The sequence below is a fragment of the Abramis brama genome (assembly GCF_963993115.1).
Source record: "Abramis brama genome assembly, chromosome: 12".
NCBI lineage: Eukaryota > Metazoa > Chordata > Actinopteri > Cypriniformes > Leuciscidae > Abramis > Abramis brama.
The window spans coordinates 18,755,023-18,782,551 of NC_139974.1; the positions used below are offsets into that span (position 1 = coordinate 18,755,023).

The 27,529-nt window shown below is 37.5% G+C and overlaps 1 protein-coding gene and 2 long non-coding RNA genes across 3 annotated transcripts; 2 read left to right on the forward strand and 1 right to left on the reverse strand.

Annotated features, from left to right (window-relative positions):
* Window positions 1-8,978: 8,978 nt before the first annotated feature.
* Window positions 8,979-9,941, reverse strand: LOC311093026 (uncharacterized protein; the record flags this gene model as incomplete). The annotated part of the gene is made up of 3 exons (XM_084130103.1): window positions 8,979-9,129; window positions 9,276-9,482; window positions 9,564-9,941. The coding sequence occupies 2 exons, from the start codon at window positions 9,939-9,941 to the stop codon at window positions 9,279-9,281; spliced, it is 582 nt and encodes a 193-aa protein (XP_083986229.1). The 3' UTR covers window positions 8,979-9,129; window positions 9,276-9,278.
* Window positions 9,942-11,515: 1,574 nt separating this feature from the next.
* On the forward strand, window positions 11,516-12,320 carry LOC311093691. Its single transcript, XR_014608472.1, has 3 exons — window positions 11,516-11,827; window positions 12,059-12,086; window positions 12,237-12,320. It is a non-coding gene; the product is annotated as an uncharacterized lncRNA (long non-coding RNA).
* Window positions 12,321-12,377: 57 nt separating this feature from the next.
* Window positions 12,378-14,368, forward strand: LOC311093690. Its single transcript, XR_014608471.1, has 3 exons — window positions 12,378-12,482; window positions 12,886-13,047; window positions 14,298-14,368. It is a non-coding gene; the product is annotated as an uncharacterized lncRNA (long non-coding RNA).
* The last annotated feature ends 13,161 nt before the right edge of the window (window positions 14,369-27,529 follow it).

Sequence of the window (27,529 nt, forward strand, 5' to 3'; positions counted from 1 at the left end):
TTTTTCTGACGTCAAGCTCCAATGTCAGACGTCTCAATTTGCTTGAAAATGACAGTCGCATTGACGTCTAAACCCGATGTTTGTCTTACCACAAGGTCCAACCTTAGACAGACATCTCATTTTGGTTGAAAATGAAAATCGGGTTGACATCTTATGCCGGCCTTTATTTGACGTCAAGCTCCGGTGTTGGGCAGATGTCAAATTTTCACAGGAAATTCACTTTAACTTGATATCCAAACCTAATGTTGAGTGGTAGAAATTCCCATATGGTCTAGGGGAAAGTTGAGAAACAATTTAAATTTCCCAAATGCAACATCTTTGGAAACACATGGAATTTTGGTTGGAATAAACATCAGACATCTGCCAAAAAGATAATTAGGTTAGCATGGATTTTGTTGGCATGACATAAAACATTTAACTAAGCCAGGCTGTTCTTGTAAAAAAAAAAAGAAGAAAAAAAAAATGTCCTAACATTTTTTAGAAACAAGCAGACCAACTTAGTGGCACTGCAATCTAAGTGACACTGCAATCCACAAACACTTGTCAGCGTAAATAGATAAATAAAAGCATGCAATGGGTTATCAGACCTTTCTTTAATTGTAAAGAAAAAATAAAGAACCAGCTTACCTATTTTAAAGAAGAGGGTTTACAACAACAACAAAAAATCTGCAAACGATTTCAATATTTTGAAGAAGAAAAAACATTACATTAAAAATAAATAAAAATAATTATAATCATCATCCTAATTCCAAACTTTTTGCAACTCGGACCTCCGCTTATGGAATGAGCTAACAGGAAAGTTTTTCAAGAAAGTTTTTTTCACCTCTGCACACGTCACGGAAGTCAGATAAATCCCAACACATATAGATTCTTTGGTAACACTTTACAATAAAGTTCATTAGTTAACTACATTAGTTAACATTAACTAATAATGAACTGCACTTATACAGCATTTGTTCATCTTTGTTAATGTTAATTTCAACATTTACTAATACTTTATTAAAATCTTGTTAACATTAGGCAATGCACTGTGAACTAACATGAACAAACAATGAACAGCTTTATTTTGATTAACTAACATTAACAAAGATTAACAAAAACAGTAGTAAATGTATTGCTCATTGTTAGTTCATGTTAGTTAATACATTTACTAATGTTTAATAAAGGAACCTTATTGTAAAGTGTTACCGATTCTTTCACCTAGATATCATCATATAGAGTCTGTTCCCAAAACTAGGAAATACAAAAAATACCCAAACCCATTTAAGGGTAAAAATTTAATTGATGTTCAACAAATAAAAAACAGAAACAGAAGAACAGATGATAAAGATCGGGTTGTTGAATATTCGATCCCTTTCTTCAAAAACACTTATTGTTAAAGTCCCCCTGTAGTCAATAACTGTATCCCTTAAAACTCATATTTGATCACCAAAATGACATATTTAAACATTTTCTCCTGTGAAAAAAAAAAAGTATTCATGTCTTAGCCTTAAGGGTAACCAAACCCTAAAACAACTTTTTTTTTAGTTAATGATCTGTAAGACTGGGGCTTTATTAGTGCTGTTCATTGATTCGAGTACATTTTTTGACATTTGGGTATAAAGTGTTTTAATTCTACAATATATGGTGTAAAAACATCTGAGAGTGCTGCCCTCTTCAAGTTGAACGGTGGCTACTGCAGTTGAATTGTCCTTGTGGAAGTTGTGGTGCCCTGTGACGTAAGAGGGCACCAGCTCACCACGCCCTTGGCAGCCCCTGATATAAAAGCATCTTGTTTCATCAAAACAAATGTAGCGAGTCAGTAGTTGGAATTGCGAGTATTGAAAACGATCAGGATAGCGTATATTAGCATCTAGTTAGCATAGCATTTATATAGTTTAAAAATGGTCCCATTTTAAAAATGTATTGGAGGATTTATTTGATGTTTCACGTGTTTGTGATTGTTTTTGTTGATTTGGATGTTTTCATTGTGTATGTATTTTTTATTGTGTGACATTGTATATGTTTACATGTTTCACAGGGCTCAGCTGAAAAAGAGATCTCGGTCTCAGTCTGGTTCCCCTGTTAAATAAAGTTTAAATAAAAGCTGTTTAGATTATTTTGTGTGGCCTAGGTAAAATGGGCTTCTCCAAACAACTTACGCTGAAAAGCGACGCAGTGCCAAACGCTGCTCCTCCTGCATGGACTCCACCACCGCAGCAGCGTTGCTCTGGGGGTTGACAAATGCGCCGGCGCATTTTGCTGGATTTTGTCAGTGTCACATAGCAGCAAATTAGACTTAAAATACTCTGTCATTTATGGTCATACAGACTTAAGAAATATGAAAAAAATAAACTGTTAAATATCTACTTTTTTATTCGTCCACTTACAGTTGAAAAAAATCATTGTGCTTTTGTAAAATAATAAAATAAAATAAATAAACAGGGTGTGCTTTCTGCCTCTCCGTCTCCTTGAACTTTTTTTCTAGAGCACGTCTCTAAACTTAAACAAAACTCAGCGAATACTAGTCACACAGGCATAAGCAATATATTTTTTATAAACATTTAAGTATCTGCTATTAAATTATCTAATTCAAAACGAAAACAAATATTCTCTGTTCATTAAATCTGTATGAAAAGATAGAGATTGTCAGTCGTTCTCATGGCAACTCATTATATGTAAACATGTCTACAGAGAGCGCGCGCTAATAGGCTTGTTTGAGATTAGCAAAATCTGCGCAGAACCGATCACCGGTGATCACCGCAAGATGCATGCCAGTTAGAAATGTGTCCTAGTGCGGTCCGCCTTGCTTTGATGTCATGCTGACGTATGTCAAAAAACTCTCGCGAGCACAAGGCAGACGTGTTGAATTCTGCAATCGAGCGCAGTTGCTCTTCACCGACTGCGCTGATCAAATGCATGATGGGAAACAACTTGCTGAAGACACAGCTTAATGCTCATTGGTTTAAACAACCGTGATGCATTGTTCTCTTTTAAACTGTTTAATTTTAAAACTCTGATCTCATGTTTTTATGTGTATAAATGATGTGTTAATATTCCCAAACTCTCTGACAGTGTGATCTATGGGTTATTTGATTGTTGTCATATTTATAAAAATATATATATATAAAACATGTCTGTAATTAAAGTAAAAATGATTGATAAACACGTCTTTGGTATGTAATTAAATGGGTGTCTTGTTCATTTTAATTATTTTCAAATAAAAGCAACAGAACTTAAATTACATCCAGTTTATTAGCAACACTATGCACGAGCGTGAATCCCGCGATATCCATCTTTGATCTCACAGGTGTCAGATCCACTGCGAGAAGAGAGAACTGTCCGTCTTGCCAGCGCTTTTTTCACTCCTCCCCTCACTGCAGCCGCCTACTCTCGCATACATTTCACGCGAGGCTAAGCGCATCTCAAACAAGCCTAAAGAAACACGGGTCTCAGGTGCACGCCCCCCTGCTCAGCAACCGAGGGTTCGCCCCCTCTATCTCCACTGGGCTCTGCCCACTTTTCTAGCATTTTTCAAATATTGCCAGTGGGTGGAGTCAGGCTCTGACCAGGGGTTGAGTTACCCTTTAAATGCAACTCTACACCCTTGAATACGTGGAACCATGAATATGCTAATTAGCCCCTCCTCCACTCGTTCACACCAGCTCAGATTAGGCTTGTTTGAGATGCGTTTTGCCTCGCCTGAAATATAGGCGAGAGTAGGCGGCTGAATTGAGGGGAGGATAGAAAAAAGTGCAGGCAAGCCAGACAGTTCTCTCTTCTCGTTGTGGATCAGACACCTGTGAGATCAAAGATGGATATTGCAGGATTCATGCTCGTGCACAGTGTTGCTAATAAACTGGATGTAATTTAAAGGGATGGTTCGGAGTAAAATCAACCTAGGGTCCTTTGCACCATGACATCGAGCCAAACACCGCACTAGAAGCCTTTTTTCCCTTATTAAAGTTAGAGCTTATTTAGAGAAATGAGCCGGATGGCTTAGTACAGGTGCTAATGGCTCCAAATTTGTATCTCGTAAATTACCCCACTAATAATCCCCAGAATGGTACCAAACTTCTACAGTAGTACAAATAGGTTCTGTACTCATAAAACGAGGCATTGGAAAGTTTGTAAGTACATCAGGAGTTTATTTAAATAACACTTGCCTGACGGCTCATGCTACTGCTAACCCAGACGTCGACGTCACTTCACTGAATTGAGAAAAGCACTTAAAAGTCCTGGCAGAAAGCGATGCATAAGGATGTAGTGTAACAACGAATTATTATTTTTTCCGAAGTGTTGGCAACTTAGTGTTAACTAATAATTGTTATAAACTGGTACTACCAACAAAATATGAGTGCATTCCTGGAACTGGGCGTCGATACACATCTGTTTTATCGGTAAAAGCCAATAGCCAACTGGATAGAAACAAACTTCTTAAAGTTAATTTTCACTGTGTGAATCACAAGTGGTGATAAATGTTTTTAAAGTCTATAAACTGTAACTATTTTAAACACAAATGGAGACATGAGTTCTGCTATGACTATGAGCCTATAGTTTGTTTGTGCTGTTCTGTCTCTGTGTTGTTTAGAGTAAACATCGTCTTGGATGCTGCAGGCTGATGAGTGCTATAATGAAATAAGTACATTATATTTAAAATATGTAATATGTAATATTACAGGCTCGACATTTACGCTTGTCCGGGACAAGTGGATTTTTTTGAAGGGGCAAGTGAAAGAGAATTTTACTTGCCCGACCGGACAAATAGCCTGATTAAAACGTCAATAACAAAGTCAGTAACACTTACAATAGTGTAAGTGGCGACTGATAGTGAATACAATAGCCTAATATAATATATTATGTAGGCTACTAACGATAACAAGGTTCTGCACACCTAATTTGGAAACAAATGAAACATTTAAAAAAATTATATTTATAACATATGATACAGTTACAGTTCAATAAACAAGTAATTAATATTAAGTCAGTTGAATGTTAGACACAATATTGGCATTTTTTGTTCTATTTCAGCAGCGAAAATAGTTCCACAGCGTATCTCAAAGGAAAACTCAACCGTGTTTCATTACCGAATGATTCAGTGTTTTGAACGAATCAGTTGAGTCAAAGATTCAGTGAATTCCTATTCATTTACAACTGCCTCATCCCTGAGTGAATCAGCCGTTTGAATAAATGACTCAATGACTCACTCATTAACACGGTCGCCTGCCACCTCCTACTGGCGGTTTATAAATATTATTTCTATGTACAAATAATATTTCTTATTTGTATATTCAAAAAAATATTTTAAATAATCTCATTACATTATTTAATGCAGTTTAATTTGATTGGTAACAGCCCTTTAGCATCCTTTAGCACCGAAGGACAAATGAAAAGGCTTAATGTTGAGCCCTGGTATATTTTTTTTTATTATTATTCATTTATTTACCCATAAACCTGTCTTTAGGAAGCCATAAGTTACAGTGGCAAGAATAACTTTGTGAAACCTTTGGGGGTGGTGGACAGGGTTTACATTAAGATAACTAAAATAAAAGAGCCTTTCTAAGAGCCATCGTTTAAGCTGTTGACTTTTCTACCTTGAGAAAGAACATTAAACGAACAACTTAAAAAGGCATGACAAATCATGACAAAAGACTGACATCACTCACAACGTACCAATGCATTATCCCTCATGAACAAATATAACGTCTGATGTTTGCATACGTGCATACCAGTATACCATTACGACATTGTTCATGAATAAACATGACATCTGATGTTTGTATACATATATACCAGCGTACCATCACGTCACATATGCAAATGTAGTCTCAAATACAACAATTTCATTGGCTGCTGTGCGTGTTGTTGCGTTAACACGGACAAACGGTGCATGTTGACGCGGTCAAAAATCACGCGTTTCGTTTAAAGACTTTTGACCCTGATCGCCTGCCATAGAATCCGACACGTCTGCATGACATCAGAGCAAGGTGGACCGCACTCGGACACATTTCTAACTGGCATGCATCTCGCGCTGATCACTGGTGATCGGTTCTGCGCAGATTTTGCTCATCTCAAACAACCCAGCTAACACACGACGTTGCAGTTACGTAATTTATTCGTACTTTTTGGTAATTTCATGACTTACCAACTGACAACGTAGTCTCGACCTGGCTAAAACCAGACGGTTACATTACTTTAAAGGGGTTATATAATGCCATTGATTATAATGCCATAATCATCTTTGATTTTTCATCTCTTCAGCGAAGTACTCACATCGCTGGATCTCCGGAAGAAGCCTGTGCCGTTGAGAAAGCACTGCAGCGGGACGAGCCATCTGCATCGCGGATAAGTGTCTGAGGAAGCCGGCCGTCTTCTCGCCACCTTCAGCCGCCTTTCCTGCTGCGCTGTCCGGCGCCTATATCCTTTCTTATGCTCCGTGTGTGTTCGCCGTCGCGACACACGCGTTTTCTTCCACTAAAAGAGCTGAGGCGTTGTTGCAAATGCCTCGTTCCAAGTGCGGCTTGTGCATAGCCCAGCTCAGCGACGGGGACCGCCACTTCCTGTGCGCTTCCTGCCTGGGCAGAAACCATGCTGAACACACGCTTCCCAGGGCGGCTGCCTGGAATGCGAGATGATGACCATGTCGACCCTGTGGGCTCGACTGGCCATGTTCGACGTGGACTCCACCCCTCCGCTTCTCTCGTCTGGGCCGCACCGTAAGAAGCGCCGCTCTCAGAGACCCCCGGAAGGTGCGAAGGCACGCCGGTGGAATCTCCGCGTGCATCGCTGCCTGAGTCTCCCACGGATGGTCAGCGCCCGGCTCCCGCCACCGCTCCCACCGTGCTCGACAAGTTCGACAGGGACAATGCAGAAGAGGATAGTCCCGCCGAGGCCGGATCAACCTCCATTTCTCACACATTTCTCAGTCCCCTCTTAGTTCAGGCGACTGGAAATATCAATACTGCAGCATATGAGCCTGTTATAATACATGCATATCTGCTCAAGTGGACTGAAAGCTTATGTCATTTCCCCCTGTGGCTCAGTGGCGAAATCTAAGGCTTTCGCGGCAGAGACCCGTGTTTGAATCCCGGCTCTGGCGGCAGATAAAAATTATGCTGCTCTCGTCTCTGAGCTTGCGGCCAGCTTTCTTACGTACAGAAAGCGAACCCGCCCCTCACGCCCTCCCATTCAAATGGCGGGGCTCGAGTACCATAGCTGTGTCCCAATGTGAAGGCTGCATCCTCCGAAGGCCGTATTTGAAGGCCGATTGGCCGTATTCGAAGGCGTGACGAAGGCTAAAAGCGACGCCAAATGCACCCTTCTTTCCCAGTGAAAGAAAGGATACAAAAACGGATCCTTAGTGGCCTATCCTACCCCATAAGTCATTGCGCGCCGGTGACGACAGCATTTTCATTTGAAAAAATGGCGTCCTCGAGTTCGGTGGTGGAGGGAAAATTCACTTTTAAATGTAAGTATTATGTTTTCATTTACTTAAATAGCTAGCGAAACCACAGTCAAAAGCCACAAGTTTTTCTTTCTTATAAACTTCATCTTAACTCCTTTGTTACCATTGGGTGGCTTTATTTGTCAGGTGGTTAGATGCAAAAGTTGTGCTAATTATTTTAATAATTTTCAGGGAGCAAGGAGCAGACCACTCAATTTATTAAATTGCGGTCTGAAAATGACCATTTATTTACTGGGGCAAAAAACTCCACCAGCGTGGCTTGGAGGTAAGACACCAGTTGTAAAATTTGCAGTAGTCTGTCTCACTTGTGTATTATAATAAATATCACTCACCTTAGAAAACCCACAACAATAAGAAAAGCAGTTGATGATGCAATGGGTTTCACTTTTATGTGTTTTTGTAGTGTTTGAGTATCCAGAAATATGATTTCTAAACTATTTTCAATGCATGTCCTGATGTGTCATTTTTCAGTGTTAACAATGCACTAATGTTAATATTTCATTTGCACCCCTGTGTTTGCTTTTTTAGAGCAATTCTGGAGAAAATGAGGCTGCAGGGGAAGGTAACCCCCATGCAGGCAAAGAAAAAATGGGACAACTTAAAAACAAAATATAAAGTAAGAAAGTTAATACACACATCTTTGCTGAAATGTATTGTGCTGTTGTTGTTAACAAGCCATGGTTAATTTGCTCTGCCTTAGGATTGCAAGTGTCCTGAGACAGGAGAGGGAGTGGGTGGGAAACTCCTGATTTGTCCTCATGGATGAGGTGTTGGGACAGAGGCATTCTGTCAATCCCCCTGTCCTCATCGCCTCAATCAGTGAGGACAGACCAGGGTCAAGTTCAGCAGTGGGTGGCCACAGTGAGGAGGAGCCAGCAGCACCAGCACCCGCACCCGCCGCAGCACCACCAGCAGCACCCGCACCACCACCAGCAGGAGGACCAGCACGGAGAAAGCGGGACTTTAAGGAGGAGATGCTGAACCTCATTAGAGAGGACATGGCACTACAGAGGGAGGCAGAGGAGAGGAGAGCTCGAGAGAGCAGGGAGAGGATGGACAGGCTGTTTGCTCTTCTTGAGCGTATGGTGGATAAATAGTTTTTTTTTTTTATTATTTACATTAAATGAGGTAATATATATATTTAAAAGAGGAAATTTAAGTTTTGAACAGTTTATTTTTGTAATCTAAGTTATATTAAATGAAGTATTTTATTTATTTATTTTTCCATTTCTGTGCATTGTTTATTTTTTAAATAACTTGATGTGTTGGGATATGAAATAAAAAGGAATAGTTCTTGACATTGCTTATTTTTTTAATGACAGGTTTGAAAGGCAATTTGAAAACAAACAAACAATATTTTGTAATAACATTTGTAAAAAATAAATAATTATATAGATAAATAACGTTTTATAAATAATAAATAACCATTTACAACATAACTAATATATCACCTGAATTTAAATGAACAGTACATAAAACGAGATTTCAGCTGAGCAGGGAGACCCTGGTGGTGCCGCTGGACCCGGGTGGGTTCCACAATAGAGACCCTGGTAAGGCCTCTCTGCCGGTGGGTGGGACATCATCTAGGATGGTCTCCAGAGTGTTTGACTGCATAATTTCCACTGTCCACTGCATTGTCTAACAACAGGTTTGCAGGGCTGACTCAATCGACGGCTGCCATCTCACTGAGATCATTTCAAAAAGAGGGAAGAATAAAATAAATTAACTCGCATCCTCAAATCAAAGCATCAAAAATTTCAACATGTAAACCAATTCTATGGACATTACTTTTTGGTTTTGGCCATTATAGCTTTAAAGTTCTCTGACTTGCCTGTTACAAATAATCATGGTCAATGGGAACCTCCTCCAGGGCAGACACCTCTGCAGACAGCTGGTCACGCCAGGGAGCCCCACTGACCGTCTCCAAAACATGCTCCCCCTCATCCTCTGTATCATCCTCCTCATGCTCATCCTCCGGGGCCATGATGTCACCAACCCCAAGACAGATGTTGTGGAGGATGGCGCAGGCTGTGATGACCTGAAATAAAAAAAAATTATATGGTCTGGAAGAAAGAAGTTAATTATGTTTTTTTGCAAATGTATTTTTCATTTAACTTACATGAGGTACAAAGGTGTGGTGCACCTCCAGCGCTTGCAGGAAGATGGCCCTGAACCTGGTCTTCATCATCCCAAAAGCACGCTCTATAATGGAGCGTGCCCTGGAATGATGAAGATTAAAGCACTGGGCTCCCACACCCCGTACTGGCCTCTTGTAGGGAGTGATGAGGGGGAGTGGGTGTTGGAGACATGGGTACCCTCCGTCTGCGAGGATGAAGTGCCCTGGAGGAGGGTACACCGACCTCCTGTACAGTGGGCTGTTCCGGAGCACTCGTGCGTCATGCACTGACCCGGGCCAGCCCACGTAGGTGTCAATGAAGCGGCCCTGATGGTCACAAACAGCCTGCAGGATTATGGACGGGAACAGTTTCCTGTTCATGTAGCACTGACCATCAGGGCCGCTTGGAGGCTTGATGCGGACATGGCAGCCGTCGATTGCTCCTGCAGCTTTCAAGAAAGCTCTGTGTCTGGCCAGCCCTGCAAACCCACGGCAAACTGCCTCCAGGTCTTCTGGGGTGTTGGGGAACCGAATGACCTGGTGGCGGATGGCCACCACCTCCTCAGCGACCCGGTGGACAATGCGGTGGACAGTGGAAGAGGCATGTCAAACACTCTGGAGACGACCCTGTAGGACAGGGGTCGGCAAGTAACTTTGGCCGTGGGCCAATATTTTTTTTAGCCAGTAGATGGCGGGCCAGCTACACAGAGTAGGCCTATGGATACAAATTAAATACTCTTATATAGGCCTATAATCGCGGAATATGATGGGTCCGTCACCGTCCGTGGATCATTCGTTCAATCGTTTTTTCAAATTAAAACCAAAAATAAAAAGATGAAAAACGACTTGTTTTTCCATTATTTATTTCCTGAACTAAAATGAAAAAACGAATAACAATGGGTTTTCTGATTTTCTGATTGTGCTCAGATCAAAAATAGAAAAAATTAATTACTGGATTAGTCAAATTTTAATTTTGATTTTTAATTTTTAATTTAACACCTTAGGCATATATCAAGGAAATCATTTTAAACAGATCAAGTACTATTGTGGTAACAGATTACAGCCATTTTAATAAAGGTGTGAATAGCTATCATACCTCCCCATACAAAAATGTAATATATGGCCATATATGTACTTATATTTTAAATAGCATGATATATATCTATACATATATTTGACTTATCTGAGAACACAATATATGCCTGCAACATATATCTATACATATATTTGACTTATCTGAGAACACAATATATGACTGCAACATATATCTATACATATATTTGACTTATCTGAGAACACAATATATGCCTGCAACATATATCTATACATATATTTGACTTATCTGAGAACACAATATATGACTGCAACATATATCTATACATATATTTGACTTATCTGAGAACACAATATATGCCTGCAACATATATCTATACATATATTTGACTTATCTGAGAACACAATATATGACTGCAACATATATCTATACATATATTTGACTTATCTGAGAACACAATATATGACTGCAACATATATGAACATTTATGTGTCCAAACATGTGAAGAAAATATTTGAGTTCATCCATATATGATACCATATATCTGCATATATTACATTATAGTATTGGTTTCTCGCATATATGGACAACATTAATTATAAATATGTGACATACATATTTGTTTTCCACATATTTAATAAATGTATGTAAACATACACTGTAACCCTTTACTGTAAATTTACAACGAATTTCTTACAGAATTGTACTGTATTTCCATAATACAGTATTAAGCTGTATCTTTTACAGAACAGCTGTAAATATACAGCACATTTCTGTTTTCGTCCTGATAAATTCGTTACATAGGATCATACCATCATACTGACTGAAAAGGCATTGCATTGTGGGATTGATTTCTTTCGCGCTCAATTCAGTTCAAATGTGACGCGTCATGCGAGCAGACAGTAACGTTAGGCAGCTACAACAGGCAAACTTGTTTTGTCAGCGGGATTCAACTGAACAAATAATCATTCCTGTTATCAAGATAAACAATGTCTGCGAATCTGTGAGCAATTTTAAAGCTTTTTTGAGGTTCGGTTCGGTTCGTGTTTCAAACATTAGTTGCCTTTGACGCAGCAGAAAATGGACGACGTTAACGGTAGCAGCTACCTGAAGACGGATGGAAGAATTTGTCATTGAATAATCTAACCTGCGCGTGACGATAAGTGGGATTTAGAGTTTGAGAAGATGGAGAATTGTTCAGCTGAGTGATACGGTAAGCCAATAAGTTATTATTATTATTTTTTTTGCGTTCGCATTTCTACATTGTTTTCACGTATTTGGTTTGATTTTGCGAACGCGGTTTACTACCGTGGCCGCGCAAGCAATTCACTGACTCTGTTCACCTGTTTACCAAGTAACGTTAAATTCGACATTTCATATAATAGGCAACCTTTACCATGCTATTTGCATGACGTGCATTTGATATATATTTTTTTCGTTTTAGGCTTTGTAATCTGATGGCCATTGTTAATGTAAGTGTTTTTAAGTAGTGTTACAGTTAGTCTATGTGGTAAAAAAAATGCTGTCAAATTCTGTCAGTTCTGTGATCGTGCTTTTGAATCGTTGTCAGAATTTTGCTAGCACTTGAAAATCCATGTTCCTAATGCTGTTTTCAAATGTAGTAGGCCTATTCCTGATTGCCATCCTATAGTCCTACAACTACTCCCTAATTCAAAGAAGTTAGACGGTGTTATCCTTCAAGCAGATAAGTAGAGATTATTCCGCAAATCTCATTAATTTGTAATATGTTTTATGTTTTGGTTCTGTTGATCAAGGTTGTGCTGTCCTTTTTAAAAATTGTTTCAGGAATTTGCAACGCTGATGTCCAGTAATCTACATTTGCCAGAAAGTCCACGACTTATTTCCTGGTATGTAAACATTAAAGGGGTAGCCTAGATGAAACCTAAAATGAAAAGCCATCATTTACTCACCCCACTGCAAAATATGTTTTTCTTAATTAGTGTTTTTATTTTGTTTTCAGTCCAGATATCTACAATTCTTACATGAAGAAGCATTTAATAGACACGTAAAAATTGTCTTGTTTTCTGAAAGAATAAGTCCAAATTAAGTGAGTTTATGCTTAAAACAAACAAAATTATATGCCAGTGCATTTTAGCTTTCTAACCAATTTTAATTTTTAGTTGAAAAATTTAATTCATAGAACTATGAATAGACAACTACATCGAACCACAGTGGAACCCACAGTAGTTATTTTAATTATTAATATTATTTATTTATTCTTTTTTTTTTTTCTTTTTTTTTTCATTACAGGTCAATCTCTAAGCAACCAGTGCTGGATATTAAGTTTGGAAGGTCAAGGTGTGTGTGAAGGATCACAGCCTCTTCATCACTGGCCTGGCAGCGCTGTTTGCCTCCTCCTATAACTTCAGCTTGCAGTACCAGGAAGAGGCAGCACCTTGAGTTTGTTCAGAGGTTAGTCATTGGCATATTTGCCATTCATATATATATATATATATATATATATATATATATATATATATATATTAGACTGAATTGTGTCACTAACCTTGACTTGACAGTATTTATTATGTTGACTACTGGTATGAACAATATGGCCCTGGTTTCCATACAGGGCTTAGCTTAAGCCAGGTCTAGGCCTTAATAAAATTAGGGTATTTAAGCAGCTTTTATAATAATGTATCATAAGAATAAAAAAAAACATTACTGGTGTGCATCTTGAGATAAAACAGTGGCAGTCAAGATATGTCAGTGCAAGTTGTTTTCAGTTGAAGGATTAGTGAAAATTCTGTCATTAATTACTCACCCTCATGTCGTTCCAAACCTGTAAGACCTTCGTTCATCTTCAGAACACAAATTAAGATATTTTTGATGAAATCTGAGAGGTTTCTGAACCACCCATAGACAGCAACGTCTTTGCAACTTTTAAGGCCCAGAAAGCTAGTAAAAACATTGTTTAAATAATCCATGTAACTAGTGCAACCTTAAAGGAGAACTCCGGTCAGTTTTAACATTGAGCTCATTTTTTTGTAAATTTGGAGTGCTGTCAATACAGAGAACAACGACAAAAATCGGTGTTGCCTACACCGTGTTATCCTCTTTTTAAAATTTGCACCCTGTTGACTTCAATGGGGCAAGTTTTAAACCTGCTTTTAGCCTCTTAACATCCTTGATGTGTCATTACAAGTGCACAGGTCATGTGAGTGATTCCTTCAGAGTGAACACGGGTGAATCTGACTGCAGTAGATGTGAAAGATATCTTGTTGAAACATCTACAAATGTCCATATATAGGTGAAAATGCCCCTTGAAATCAATTTAAGGTGGCAAATATTACCCCTTAATAAAAAATGTTAATTTCTGTCACTGCTGTAAACTGACCACTGCATAGAATATGAAAAATATGAATATCTTTGTCAGTCAGCTGTCAACAGGCCTAAACAAGCCATGGCACCAAGCACAGAAACACAATCAGTAAAATGTTATCTAATTATTATCAAGAAAACTTTGAAAATATCGATCGAGACATATTTTGTCAATATTGCACACCCCTAATGCATGGTATTAATTTTGATTTCTTCGGGTCTTAAAAAGCCTTAAATTTGACTTTAAAAAATGTGCAGAAACCCTGCTTCATAATATTTAGGTTGAACCACTGTAGCTATATATTTACCAATGTTTTTACCACTTTTCTGGGCTTTGACAGTTGCAATGATATTGATATCAATGGAAGGACAAAACTATCAGATTTCATCAAAAATATCTTCATTTGTGTCCTGAAGATGAACAAAAGTCTTGAGGGTGAGTAATAATGACAGAATTTAAATTTTTGGGTGCAAACATGCATTTTAGTCTGGTAAATCATGTTGTCATATATGCAATAAACATTGCAAGGGTTGCAATTAAGTTAAATTATTTCTGTCACAAAGGTTTGGGCTGGATTCTGGCAGTGTGTGCTCTATATAAACGGAGAGTCTAAAGACTGCCTTTCCACTGATACTCTGATGGCACCGGATGAGGGGATGATATTGTTAATGAGCTGGGTGATGAGTAGACAAAAGTTGTAGAATAAAACTTTAAATCTGGCAACCCCACTTCCAAAAATGTAGTTAGTTGACAGTGTGCATGTAAACAGACACATTGAGTTGATGTATTTTACCAGGGCAGAAAAAATATCAGTTATTGATCACAACATCCAACATTGCATTTTTTTTTTCACAACATCCAACATTGCATATTTATTTTTATTTTTTTCATGTTGTTCAGTTTTAGACAGCTTTTGTGCTGTCTCTCTTTGTCAAAATATATACACTCAGTTAATAATATTTAATTGTTGTTTTTTTCTGCCTTTTAGACACTTTCTTGACATCAATCTTGAACGTGGATCAAAAACAAAGAAAGGACAAGTAACTTCAAAGAAAACTGGCCAAGTTGTGCAAAACAAGAACACCACTGTAAGCCTACAGGTGTCCTCACTTCTGCGAAACCTTGCAGACTTTGAATGGGATTTCGTTTGCACTTTTATGGACTTCAAAAAAGAAACAGCATTTCACTGTCGTTATAAAGCTTGGAAGAGCCAGGACATTTTTTAATAGAACTCTTGATTGTATTCGTCTGAAAGAAGAATGTCATATAGACCTAGGATGACTTGAGGGTGAGTAAATCATGGGCTAATTTAAATTTTTGGGTGAACTATTCCTTTAATTAAGTGCTAACTGTTACCTGTTTGTTGTTAAGTGTTAAAATTGCATTTTATGTTTAAAAAGTAATTCAGCCAACATGTTCACAGATGGCATTTTAACTAAATAAATGTTTTAAAACCCAGAAAATGTTGTTTTCTTTTTCCTAGTGTGACTACTCTTATGAAACCTTAAAGTATAATATTTTAATTATGTAATAATAAAAGCAGTATTCCCTGTAAAAATACAATTTATTGCTGTCGACAAGTTTAATAATGTAAAATGTGGTATATACTGTATTTGGTAATTACAGTGGAGTACTGTAAATGCTGTTTACTGTAGTAGTGTTGTAAAAATACAGTATGTGGATGGCAACCCAGCTGCCAGTATTTAACTGTAAATTTACAGTGAAAAGTTTTACAGTGACATGCATGTGATACTGATGCATTTTTAAAGCTGTGGCATATGGTTATGGTACTTTGTGGATGTATTTGTCAAAAATGACAAAGAAAACACTGCATTATTGTATTAAAATACTATATTTGGTATTCACACAATAGACAAAATCTCCAACTATAGGCATTTAATTTCAAGGCATTCAGATATAAGATTTGTATCCCTAATATATGTGAAAGTATGTACTATAGAAATAAGTACATATATGCATGTATACATATATGCGTCATATATGCGTGTATACATATATGCGTCATATATGCATGTATACATATATGCGTCTTACATATATTTCACATTTATGTGCATATACGGGAAAATATATGGCACTTACATGAAAACGGCCATTTTTGATATATTTTGAAATATATGTTTCATATATGTCTATGTGTTTTACATATATGAATTTTGCATATATTCTCATATATGCAGCAGACATACATGGGCACTAACATTATATATGTAATTTACATATATTGATATTACATTTCTGTATGGGCTGTCTTTTGATGCGCGAATGGACACAAAGTGGTCAAGCGTATAACTAGACGCGGCAGGCGCGAATTTGACGCGCTATTCGCGTCCGGTGTGAACGCACAGTTATACTTTAAAATGTAATCCCGCGCCGCATGATTCCACCTATGGGTGTTTCACACAGTATGCGGCGGTGAAATCGCCGCGCGACTACGGCTTTTCTCAATTAGTGGAAGAGTTTTGTGCAGCATTTAGAACTTCCAAAATAATCCGGCGGGCCAGAAAATATTGCTGGCGGGCCGGGCCGCCAGTTGTCGTTCCCTGATCTATGGGGTCAAAGCCTGTTCCCCAATTGTCTCTGCTGAACCTTTTGCAAGAGGCATATATACCCTTCGGGTCCCAGCAAGTTTTCACCAAGATGGTAGGACCCAGCGATCTTTTGCGCCAATTTGCATACCTTGTTTATTTGTTTAAGCCTGCCCTCCAGATAATAACTATGCACTTGCTTAGCATTTCTTCCATTGGGTTATTATGGAATCAAACTAATCAAGAGTTCTAGACTTTGACAGGTTCTTCTTATTTGCTTTCATGTTACTTTAGACAACTATGCCTAGGGTCTTGAAGTTCTATCACACCACATGTAGCCACTTACATGTATGCTTACTTGGTACAGTATATGTAACTCTTTAGGTATTTCCAACACCACTGGTCACTATATGATAAAAGTGTGAAAATTAATCGTAATAGGAAGTTTATATTAGTTCCAGTTTGATCTTTGTGGATGCATTGTTCTGTTCCAGTGATGTTTTATGACTAAAACTTGAAGGGAAAATATATCACCTATGGGGTCAAAGCCTGTTCCCCAATGGTCTCTGCTGAACCTTTTGCAAGAGGCATATATACCCTTCAGGTCCCAGCAAGTTATCACCAAGATGGTAGGACCCAGCCATCCTTTGCGCCAATTTGCATACCTTGTTTATTTGTTTAGCCTGCCCTCCAGATAATAAATATGCACTTGCTTTGCAATTCATCCATTTGGTTATTATGGAATCAAACTAATCAAGAGTTCTAGACTTTGACGGGTTCTTCTTATTTGCTTTCATGTTGCTGTATGAGATTTTTATAGAAATCTATGCCTAGGGTCTTGAAGTTCTGTCACACCACATGTAGCCACTTACATGTATGCTTACTTGGTACAGTATATGTAACTCTTTAGGTATTTACAACATCATTGGTCACTATATGATAAAAGTGTGAAAATTAATCGTAAGAAGAAGTTCATATTAGTTCCAGTTTGCTCTGTGTGGATGTATTGTTCTGTTCCAGTGATGTTCTATAACTAAAACTTGAAGGGAAAATATATCACCTATGGGGTTAAAGCCTGTTCCCCAATGGTATCTGCTGAACCATTTGCAAGAGGCATATATACCCTTCGGGTCCCAGTGTCACGTTTCCGTTCATGTTTGGACTGTGTTGTCTTTGTCTTCAATTCACCTGTCTCACCTGTGCCTTGTTAATCACCTCGTTTAGTTATCTCGTTTGTTTTGCCCCAGCTGTGTCTAATTTCCCTGATCTGTTTCCTTGTGTATTTAAGCCCTGTGTGTTCCTTCGGTCTTTGTCGGTCGTTGAATTGTCTAGGTCAGTGTTGAATGTTATCGTGTTCCTGAGTATTCCTGTAATCTGAGTTTGTGAATAAACCAGATGTATTGAAATCCTGTCTCCTCGTCTTCAACCTGCAAAACCCTGACAGAACGACCGACCACATCATGAGCTGGGAGCTCGCTGGACAGATCGTGGCTTTGGCTCGGGATAGCTGCGATCTGTTGCATCATGCCAGTCCAGCCGAGCCTGCACTTCACGCTAGTCCAGCCGAGCCTGCACTTCACGCCAGTCCAGCCAAGCCTGCACTTCACGCCATTCCAGCCGAGCCTGCACTTCACGCCAGTCCAGCCGCGCTTGCACTTCACGCCAGTTCAGCCGAGCCTGCACTTCACGCCAGTCCAGCCGCGCTTGCACTTCATGCCAGTCCAGCCGAGCCTGTACTTCACGCCAGTCCAGCCGAGCCCGCACTTCACGCCAGATCTGCCGAAGTCAAGGCAGTTCGCGTCATGCCCGCCAAGCTTGAGACAATTGTTGGCCCAGAGAGGTCAGATCCTGTTCCGAGTCCAGCCGAGCCCGCACTTCACGCCAGATCTGCCGAAGCCAAGGCAGTTCGCGTCATGCCCGCCAAGCCTGAGACAGTTGTTGGCCCAGAGAGGCCAGATCCAGTTCCGAGTCCAGCCGAGCCCGCACATCACGTCAGATCTGCCGAAGCCAAGGCAGTTCGCGTCATGCCCGCCGAGCCTGAGACAGTTGTTGGCCCAGAGAGGCCAGATCCAGTTCCGAGTCCAGTTCCAAGTCCAGCCGAGCCCGCACTTCACGTCAGATCTGCCGAAGCCAAGGCTGTCAAATTAAAACAAGTGTGAAAATTAATCGTAAGAGGAAGTTTATATTAGTTCCAGTTTGCTCTGTGTGGATGTATTGTTCTGTTCCAGTGATGTTCTATAACTAAAACTTGAAGGGAAAATATATCACCTATGGGGTCAAAGCTGTTCCCCAATGGTATCTGCTGAACCTTTTGCAAGAGGCATATATACCCCTCGCAAAACAATGCTACCTCAAATTCTGCTTTAACTCCCCGGAAACACCCAAACATGCTAAAAAGGTTTAATTATATTCATGAATCCTGAGCCATATCTCCCTGATACTTTATGCTAGAAACAAACTGAGCACACCTTTCAAAATAGTGGAAGATAAGCTTTCATCTGATGCCTTGATTGTACATGTAATTAGAATGTAAGAGTTAACAATGCCTCTTAATTCATTGGGTGATTCCGGGGAGTTAAAGCAGAATTTGAGGTAGCATTGTTTTGACCCTAATTACAAGTTTCCAGCAGCTTGTTGACCGGGTTGTCCACCCAGGTTGTGATCCTCAGACATCATAGATTTCATTTTTATATGACAACCTTTTACAGCAGCCCATGTCTGCTAAACCCCCTTTGCCCCCTGGGTAAGGGTCAGATTTTGGGAATGTACTAGTTGGTCTTAATGAGTGGTGGCATTTTCTACCTTCAAAAGCTATGCAAAAGCACCATGTAAAAAATAGTTATAGTAAAGTAAAAGTAGTCCACACAACTCTTGCATTATATTCCAAGCCATACAATCTGCAGTATGAGACATATGGCCAAATCAAGTTTTTTTTATTCTTGACATCCTTGAATAAAAGTCATGTGGGTTTGGAACAACAAAGGTAAACAAGTAAATGGTGACAGAATTTTTTGGGGGGGTGAATGAATGCTTTAATTCTACTGATTATTGATTTTCAGTTATTTGTGCTATGTCACTTCTAAATATTTTTCCTTATATGAACTGTCTTTTGCTCATTTCAGCAAACAAAAAGATGCAAGACTGCAAACTTTCCAGTACTCCTGTGTACTGATAATCCGGTTTCCACCCAGTCCCAGGAGGTTTGTCTGTTTTATCTTTCTTCACTAAAATGTCTTAAAATTGCTTGGTTATTGACCAGTAATGCTAGGATATACAATAGGAATTTTGTTATTTATTACTTTTTTCAGATTATATTAAACCTGGAAAATATTGGAGAAGATCAATTAAGTTTTCAGGAGCACATTACTGTGATAAATGCTGAACTACGTAAAAGACAACCCGACTACACCAACATAAAAAATCGAATGAGATGCACTCTTTTTAAAAGAGTCGATTTAATGACAAAATCAACACAAGAGGTCATGGACATGTTCCCATTTCTTCGGGTTCCACAACTTGTGAGTATTTGTTTTTAGTGTTGTTTCCTTTGAGTTTAGTATTTCCACTGCATTTTAAACATTTTTTGTATGAATAAAAGTCAGTCAAAATTGTTTTAATGAATGTTTCTTTCTGTTACGAACTTTAAAAGGTCTAGGGAATGTACCGTAACATTTATATATTAAAATGCTGCTGGATGTGAAATAAGGTGGAAGAACATGAGACACTCTTTGAAAGAAAGATAAACTGGATTTTTATTCACATAAAGCCTAAGCCACTAGATCCAGTAAAATAGCAATAATAATGTGCACTATGTACAATGTGATAATGTAAACAAACAAACAAACAATAAATGGGAAAAGAACAAAAGCGGCGCCAAAGAAAAAAACTAAATATAACAAAACAATCCTTAATCTAAACCTAATCAGTAGTTGATATGGGGGACCATGTGTCAAAAATGATTTATGACCCTTGATTTATGACCCTTTATGACATTTGTTTATGACAGGAAGTCCTTATATGGGGGTTTTATGACCAACAGGTGGTATGTGAAATTTGACCATGTGTGGATCCGGTGGGGAGGAGTTTATGACTGTGTGTTTTATGATGGCAATAATGCTTGGTGTGACATGTGAATGTTTTTTCAGGGGATGTTTTATTTTGGTGGAAATAATAATAAAGTCCACAGAACAGCGAAATTATGGACATGAAGAAATCAGTCATGGATCTGTTTTTCACGACAGCTTCCATAATGTCTGTGGGGAGAATAAAAATGGGTGAATGAAATCAAGATGGTAATTTTATTAAGTATATGCATTTAAAAGTAAGTTTTAAACATGTGAAACAAGATGAAATTTCTTTAACCTTTTCTAAAAGTAAGTTTTAACCTTTTAAACACCACATTATATGAGTTAAGAATACAAATGTCTGTCTGATAGTCTCTCAGGAGTGTATAAATAGCCGATCGTGGAATATTTCTTCACCAAAAAAATATGTTAGAGTGAATTGTTTTCAGATTACACAGTCACATCCATAAATAAAACAATTTAGATTATATGAAACCAGTTAAATTATCAAGTATGAGTATTTTAATCTAATACACATCAAAACACTGATAAAACATAAATAGTGAATAATAGTTCATATTATTTGAAATGTTAAATTATCAAGTATAAATATTTTAATCTAATACACAACAAAACACTGACTTGCATAGATAAAACATAAAATAGTGAATATTAGTTCATATTATTTGAAATGTTAAATTATCAAGTATAAATATTTTAATCTAATATACAGCGAAACACTGCCTTACATAGATAAAACATAAAATATTGAATAATAGTTCATATTATTTGAAATGTTAAATTATCAAGTATAAGTATTTTAATAGTGAATATTAGTTCATATTACTTGAAATGTTAAATTATCAAGTATGACTATGAGTATTTTAATCTAATACACAACAAAACACTGACTTACATAGATAAAACATAAAATATTGTATATTATACTACAGGGCCGTTGAATGCTTGAATCTGATTGGTTGACGAACGTTCTAAGGTGTGCATTATTTTCAGGGAAACGCACGGCTAAAGTAGTTCCAGGCAGGTCTTGACCGCATTACAGTTCCATATCACTTCGCGTAGTTAACTGTAATAACGGAAAATAGGATACAATTCATAACAAGAAAAAAACATGCAGCCCCATGCGCTTGATCTGCAATTTTCAATGTCTAGCTTCACAATCAATAGAAACATGCAGTTTAATTTTAATAAATAAAGTATATAGTCCTATCTATATTATAATCAATAGAAAATTAAACTGAATATAGGCTAAATAAATGGATAGTCCTGCAGTACGGATTTTTATTGCAGATAATAACAAATAAATAATTATTGATAGGCCCACTTGGGCTTTGTGTTTCATTTATTTGGCTATAGTCTACTGTCATCTGTCAATGAAAAAAAAAGAAGAATGAACGAATTAATTAAAACGAATTAAATAAATAAATAAATAATAATATTGACGCAAATGCTTTTCTGTCTCATTATTGCAACATCTCTCTCTATAACTGCTGCATTAATAACTGCATAAAGCCGGGGACACACTAAGGCCGGTTATGTAATTTGATACTTATGACTGATCATGTCCAAACGCGTGTTCAGCGCGTTCAGTCTGTGTTCAAAGTCGTGTTTAAAATCTGCTGCTGCGATGAAAACAGTCAGAGAATGTGTCAGCTAGTCGTGTGTCCCCAGCTTTAGTCTGCTATCAGTGGCTCAAACCTCCGTTACTAACTCTAAAATGACGTTTTGGAATTAGCAACGGAGGCATTGGACTAGATGCGTAAGAAATTAGTCCTACATACAAGAGCGTTTTAATGACAAAACTTTACAAACGTCTTGAAATACATAATCTGAACAATGTTTCGAGGTGTGGTAACTGTAGTATAAGCGGAATAATTGACTTCAGGCCGTTGAATTATTAGAAAAATAATGCACACCGAGGTGTAACGGCCACTCCGCTTCGCGTCGTGACCGCATTACCACCTCGGGTGTGCATTATTTTTCTAATAATTCAACGGCCTGTCGTCAATTATTCCTTACATAGTTCATATTATTTGAAATGTTAAATTATCAAGTATAAGCACTTTAATAGTGAATATTAGTTCATATTACCTGAAATGTTAAATGATCAAGTATAAGTATTTTAATAGTGAATATAAGTTCATATTATTTGAAATGTTAAATTATCAAGTATGAGTATTTTAATCTAATACACAACAAAACACTGACTAACATATAAACATAAAATAGTGAATAATAGTTCATATTATTTGAAATGTTAAATTATCAAGTATTTAATCTAATACACAACAAAACACTGACTAACATAGATAAACATAAAATAGTGAATAATAGTTCATATTATTTGAAATGTTAAATTATCAAGTATTTAATCTAATACACAACAAAACACTGACTAACATAGATAAACATAAAATAGTGAATAATAGTTCATATTATTTGAAATGTTAAATTATCAAGTATTTTAATCTAATACACAGTGAAACACTGACTTAAATAGATAAAACATAAAATAGTGAATAATAGTTAATATTATTTGACATGTTAAATGATCAAGTATAAGTATTTTAATAGTGAATCATAGTTAATATTATTTGAAATGTTAAATTATCAAGTATGAGTATTTTAATCTAATACACAACAAAACACTGACTTACATAGATAAAACATAAATAGTGAATAAAGTTCACATTCTTTTAAATGTTAAATTATCAAGTATGAGTTTTTTTATCTAATACATAAGCAAAACACTGACTTACATAGATAAAACTTAAAATAGTGTATAATTGTTTTGTTTGAAATAAGATGTTAAATTATCAAGTATTTTAAAGGTAGTTTTAAACGTGTTGAAGTGAACTTACCATCGGTGAAATTAGGAGGTCTTTTTGTCTCTGGTTAAAATCATAGATCCTTGAATTTAGAATCCTTGAGCAGAAGAGATGTTTGCTCTCGTTTGCTAAATTGAGAATGAAGATTGTTTCCATCATGGCAGGGACACAGGCCCTCCCCTTCCTCTCTGTGTAGTTGCTATATTAGCATATGCAGTTTGTTTCAGAAAACATCAAGCAATTAAAAGATAGACCCGGTCACCTGGTGTTTTACAGTCAGAGACGCCAAAGACGCCTATCATAAAATCTCCTGATCTGAAGCATTCCTGTCAGGAAGGGAGACCCAACATGTGCCCATTCTGACACTTCACAGGGACCAGGTTGTAAGATCAGTATAATTAGATGTATACCAGTGTCTTCAGGAAAAGTCAGGGGTCAAAACAAAAGAGCCAGGAAGTTACATTTTATATAGCCTACTCTTATCCAGTGATTGTTCTGATAAGCTCAATCGTCCTCTTCCCGGGGGAGCTGTCCCCCAGCCTGTTGTTCTAGGAGAACGTGTGAAAGAAAGATGAAACCCAAAGACGACACCTCAATTCTGACACCTTTTAAGATCAGGTTTCTTTTTCTAACATTTAAACTTAGAACATATTATAGAACACCCTTTGACTTTATGAATACAAAATAATTACGGCTTATTCTGTGCATTTACTGCATGTATAGGCCTACCATTTTGAAGCTTGTGTTGGCAATATTAAAGGTTTTTATGAAATATTATGTCTATTTTTCAGCACATGCAGTCAGAGTTACAGAAAATAATAATAGTGCAACAAATAAGGAGATTGTTTTATTTATTTTAAGCAGGATTGTTAAAAGTATTGTAAGATTAATAAGGGAATTAGGATCAATATAACTCAAAGGTAATTGAATTACAGTGAATACCGAATTAATATGCAAATTATTCAGAATTAATATTTAACACTTTATCAACTATTCGTCCACCGATAAATTGAGATTAGGGTATTTTATAAATTCTGGACAGAATATTATCCCGTGGCCTACGGTGATAATATCATAAAATTATAATAACTGATTATGAGCAAGGTAACAGAATCTACAGTTTAAGGCAGTAACTTGTAAGCACACAGCACAAGACGCTTGTATATGTAAAATCAACCAAGACTTTATTGAACTACTCTAATACACACAAACTAAACTAACGAAAACACACACACATTCATTCAAACAGTGAGAGAAAAGTGATGTCATTAACGGAGGGTGAATGGAGTCCCAAATGTCTAGCGTTAGACACTATTTCTTGACCGCAACCTGAGAGAATCAATCTACTAGCACTTTAATCTTAGTTTGTTTTCTCAATAAGATTTGCACCAGTTCAGCCAGAATTAGGAGATATCGTGTACTTGCGTTTGGTTGCTCCTGTGTGCGCGTGCGTTCCCTTCTGTTGCGAAGTTGCTGGAGAGGGAATCTCTGGCGCTGATTGGCTGGCAGTCGGTCGATGATGCGTTCTGTGGGACCGCACTCGATGGTGAGTGGTTGGTTGGCTTTGCCGGGTGGCGCTTCGTTCGCGGGATTTCCTGGATTGCGGGTTGCTATGCAACGGAGTTTCCTCTGAGTCTGGAGCGACTCTGAGAGGGTTTCCTTTGACGAAGTTCAACGAAGGATCTTACGGAAGAGTTGATGAGTTTTGAGTGAGCTCTTGGTGGTTTGAAGAGTATGTAAGCATACACGCTGGACGATGGAAAGGTCAGCACAAACAAAGGCAAGAGCAAAAGTCACTGCAAGAGCAGGGCACAAAGCAGGCAAAGCAAAAAGCAACGCATAGGTGCTTGTCATTGGGTTATAAGCGTGTCCATCTGACCCGTCCTTCCTAGTGCGACAGCCAATCAGATATTGTCTTGGGCGGGACCTAAGCCCCGTTCTCCGGTTCTTGCATGTAATTAGCGTAATGTCCACGTGATCATGCGTGCCCAAACTCCTGAGAGTTTAGTTAAACGCTTTAATAAGCAAACTTAATAGTTTAAATATGGTGCATCCTACACACATCTACTTTATATCAAAATTCTAGAAATCATTTACCCATCAAGTAGGTACCAAAATACATATACTTCCCATAGTTGAGGTAGAAGTAAATAAGGATTTAGCTGTGATACGTGTTTAACACACAAAAATTACTTGAATAATATAAAGCATACATAATACAGAGAATACACATGTATAAGTTGAACTTCTGGTGATTAGCTCCTATAACTGAGGTAGAAAACCCTACAAATAGGCTGTAATGAAGTTAAACACACAGAAAGGACTCCACAGGTTATATACAACATACATAATACTTAAGATATATGTGAGGTAAATACTGGTGATCAATTCAGCTTATTGGAAGCAATTTTGAGACCGTTGTTTGTATTAAACCATAAGTGGGTTAATTTCAGTCTATTGGTTTTTTTTGAAGATAAAGGTCTCTGGAATTTACAACTGCAGAAAGGAGGTGTCCCCCTAGTTTAGGGTTTTGTGGCGATTCTGGGCCATAAGAATGCTTTAGCATCCTTCGTTTCCTGATAAGGCTGTGGATTTATGCCTTGGGGTCACCACAGGGTTCCTGGGCCATTTGGTCTTAAGTTTGGGGAACAAAGAGCACTCTTTTCCAGCTGTCCTGGCATCGCTGGTATGAGATTAGACACGCACCAAAAGGGAAAGGGGGGTGACGTCTCCTTTAGCCATCTCGGCACCATGACTGTGTTTTATGACTTACTAATGGTTAACTGGGGAATCGTTCCAAACTGTGGAATGCGGTGTTGGGTTCATATGAAATGAACTGTTCAAGGATAATCCTACAGTATGCTTGGATGATGATAGTTCATCTGCGCTACCATGTGTTTGCTATAAGAATGAAAATATTTGAAAAACCTGTTAAAATCAAGTAATGATACAATCCTTTAAATCTTAACTTTGAGTGCATCTGAATTAATTGGATGTAAAATTATTATCATGTGACATTTTATTTAATGTGACAGAAAAAGACAGTGACACCAATGACACAATGAATCACCAATGACCACACACACACACACACACACACACACACACACGACCAAAGATCATTATTCTTCAACCATAATTAAGTAGATGAGACTAAATTATTATTTGGCATACAATCTAAATGAATAGCTTCGAATAAACTTTATCTTGTCAAGCATGGTATACTAACTAAATTAAGCTGTTTATTCCATAGGTATTCTAGTGTATTTTTAATTTTATTTTTTTACATCCCCCTAACAGTAAAGTGGGTCATACCAGTGAGTTCAACTAAAGCTTCATATGAAATCATTAGATAAATGAGAAGATTTTTGAAAACTGAAAAGAGGCCATGGGCCCTTCTTCATAGATATTCATGATTTTGGAAGAAGGAAGTCGAGTGATGTCATCAGTATGATTTTTATTTTAAAATATTAGATTTTTGTTGAACAGTACTCCAGGGGACCAATACTTTCAAATATTAAAATCAAATATTGTCATATAGACGACTCAAGACGACGTAATTGTTCAAATAACATATTGTTAATTATACAATTTATAAGAAATTGTAACCCTAAAGTGTATTTCAAGTGTGATATTTCTGTAAAGGCTAGGGACAGAAAATGGACTTTGGCATACATTTTACCCGAGCTATTATTTTACATATCAGCATCTGTTCAAAACTTTACAATTTTAAAGCAAAACTGTGTTTAGTTATTGAAAGCCATCTTTTTTCTGAAAAGATGACACCTTACACTTGAAGAGCGCTCATTGTTTTATAATTTTACAATCAAAGACTAATTATGTGAAAATCACCTATTTTAGCTTCAGGTTCTAAAAAGGGTTAATTCACTGTTCTCAAACCAAGCTCATACTCCACTCGACGGTAATCCCCCAAAAAACAAAATACCAGAAACTTTTCTAAACTATAGCAAACAAAACATTAAAAATGACTAAATCTCCCACTTAACATTAATCTGGTACAAAACAATTTTAGCATTTACTAATGCATTTACATAAGTGTCATGGCAAAGCATGCTGGGGAATAGAGATCCCAGCCCAGTTTCAGTTAAA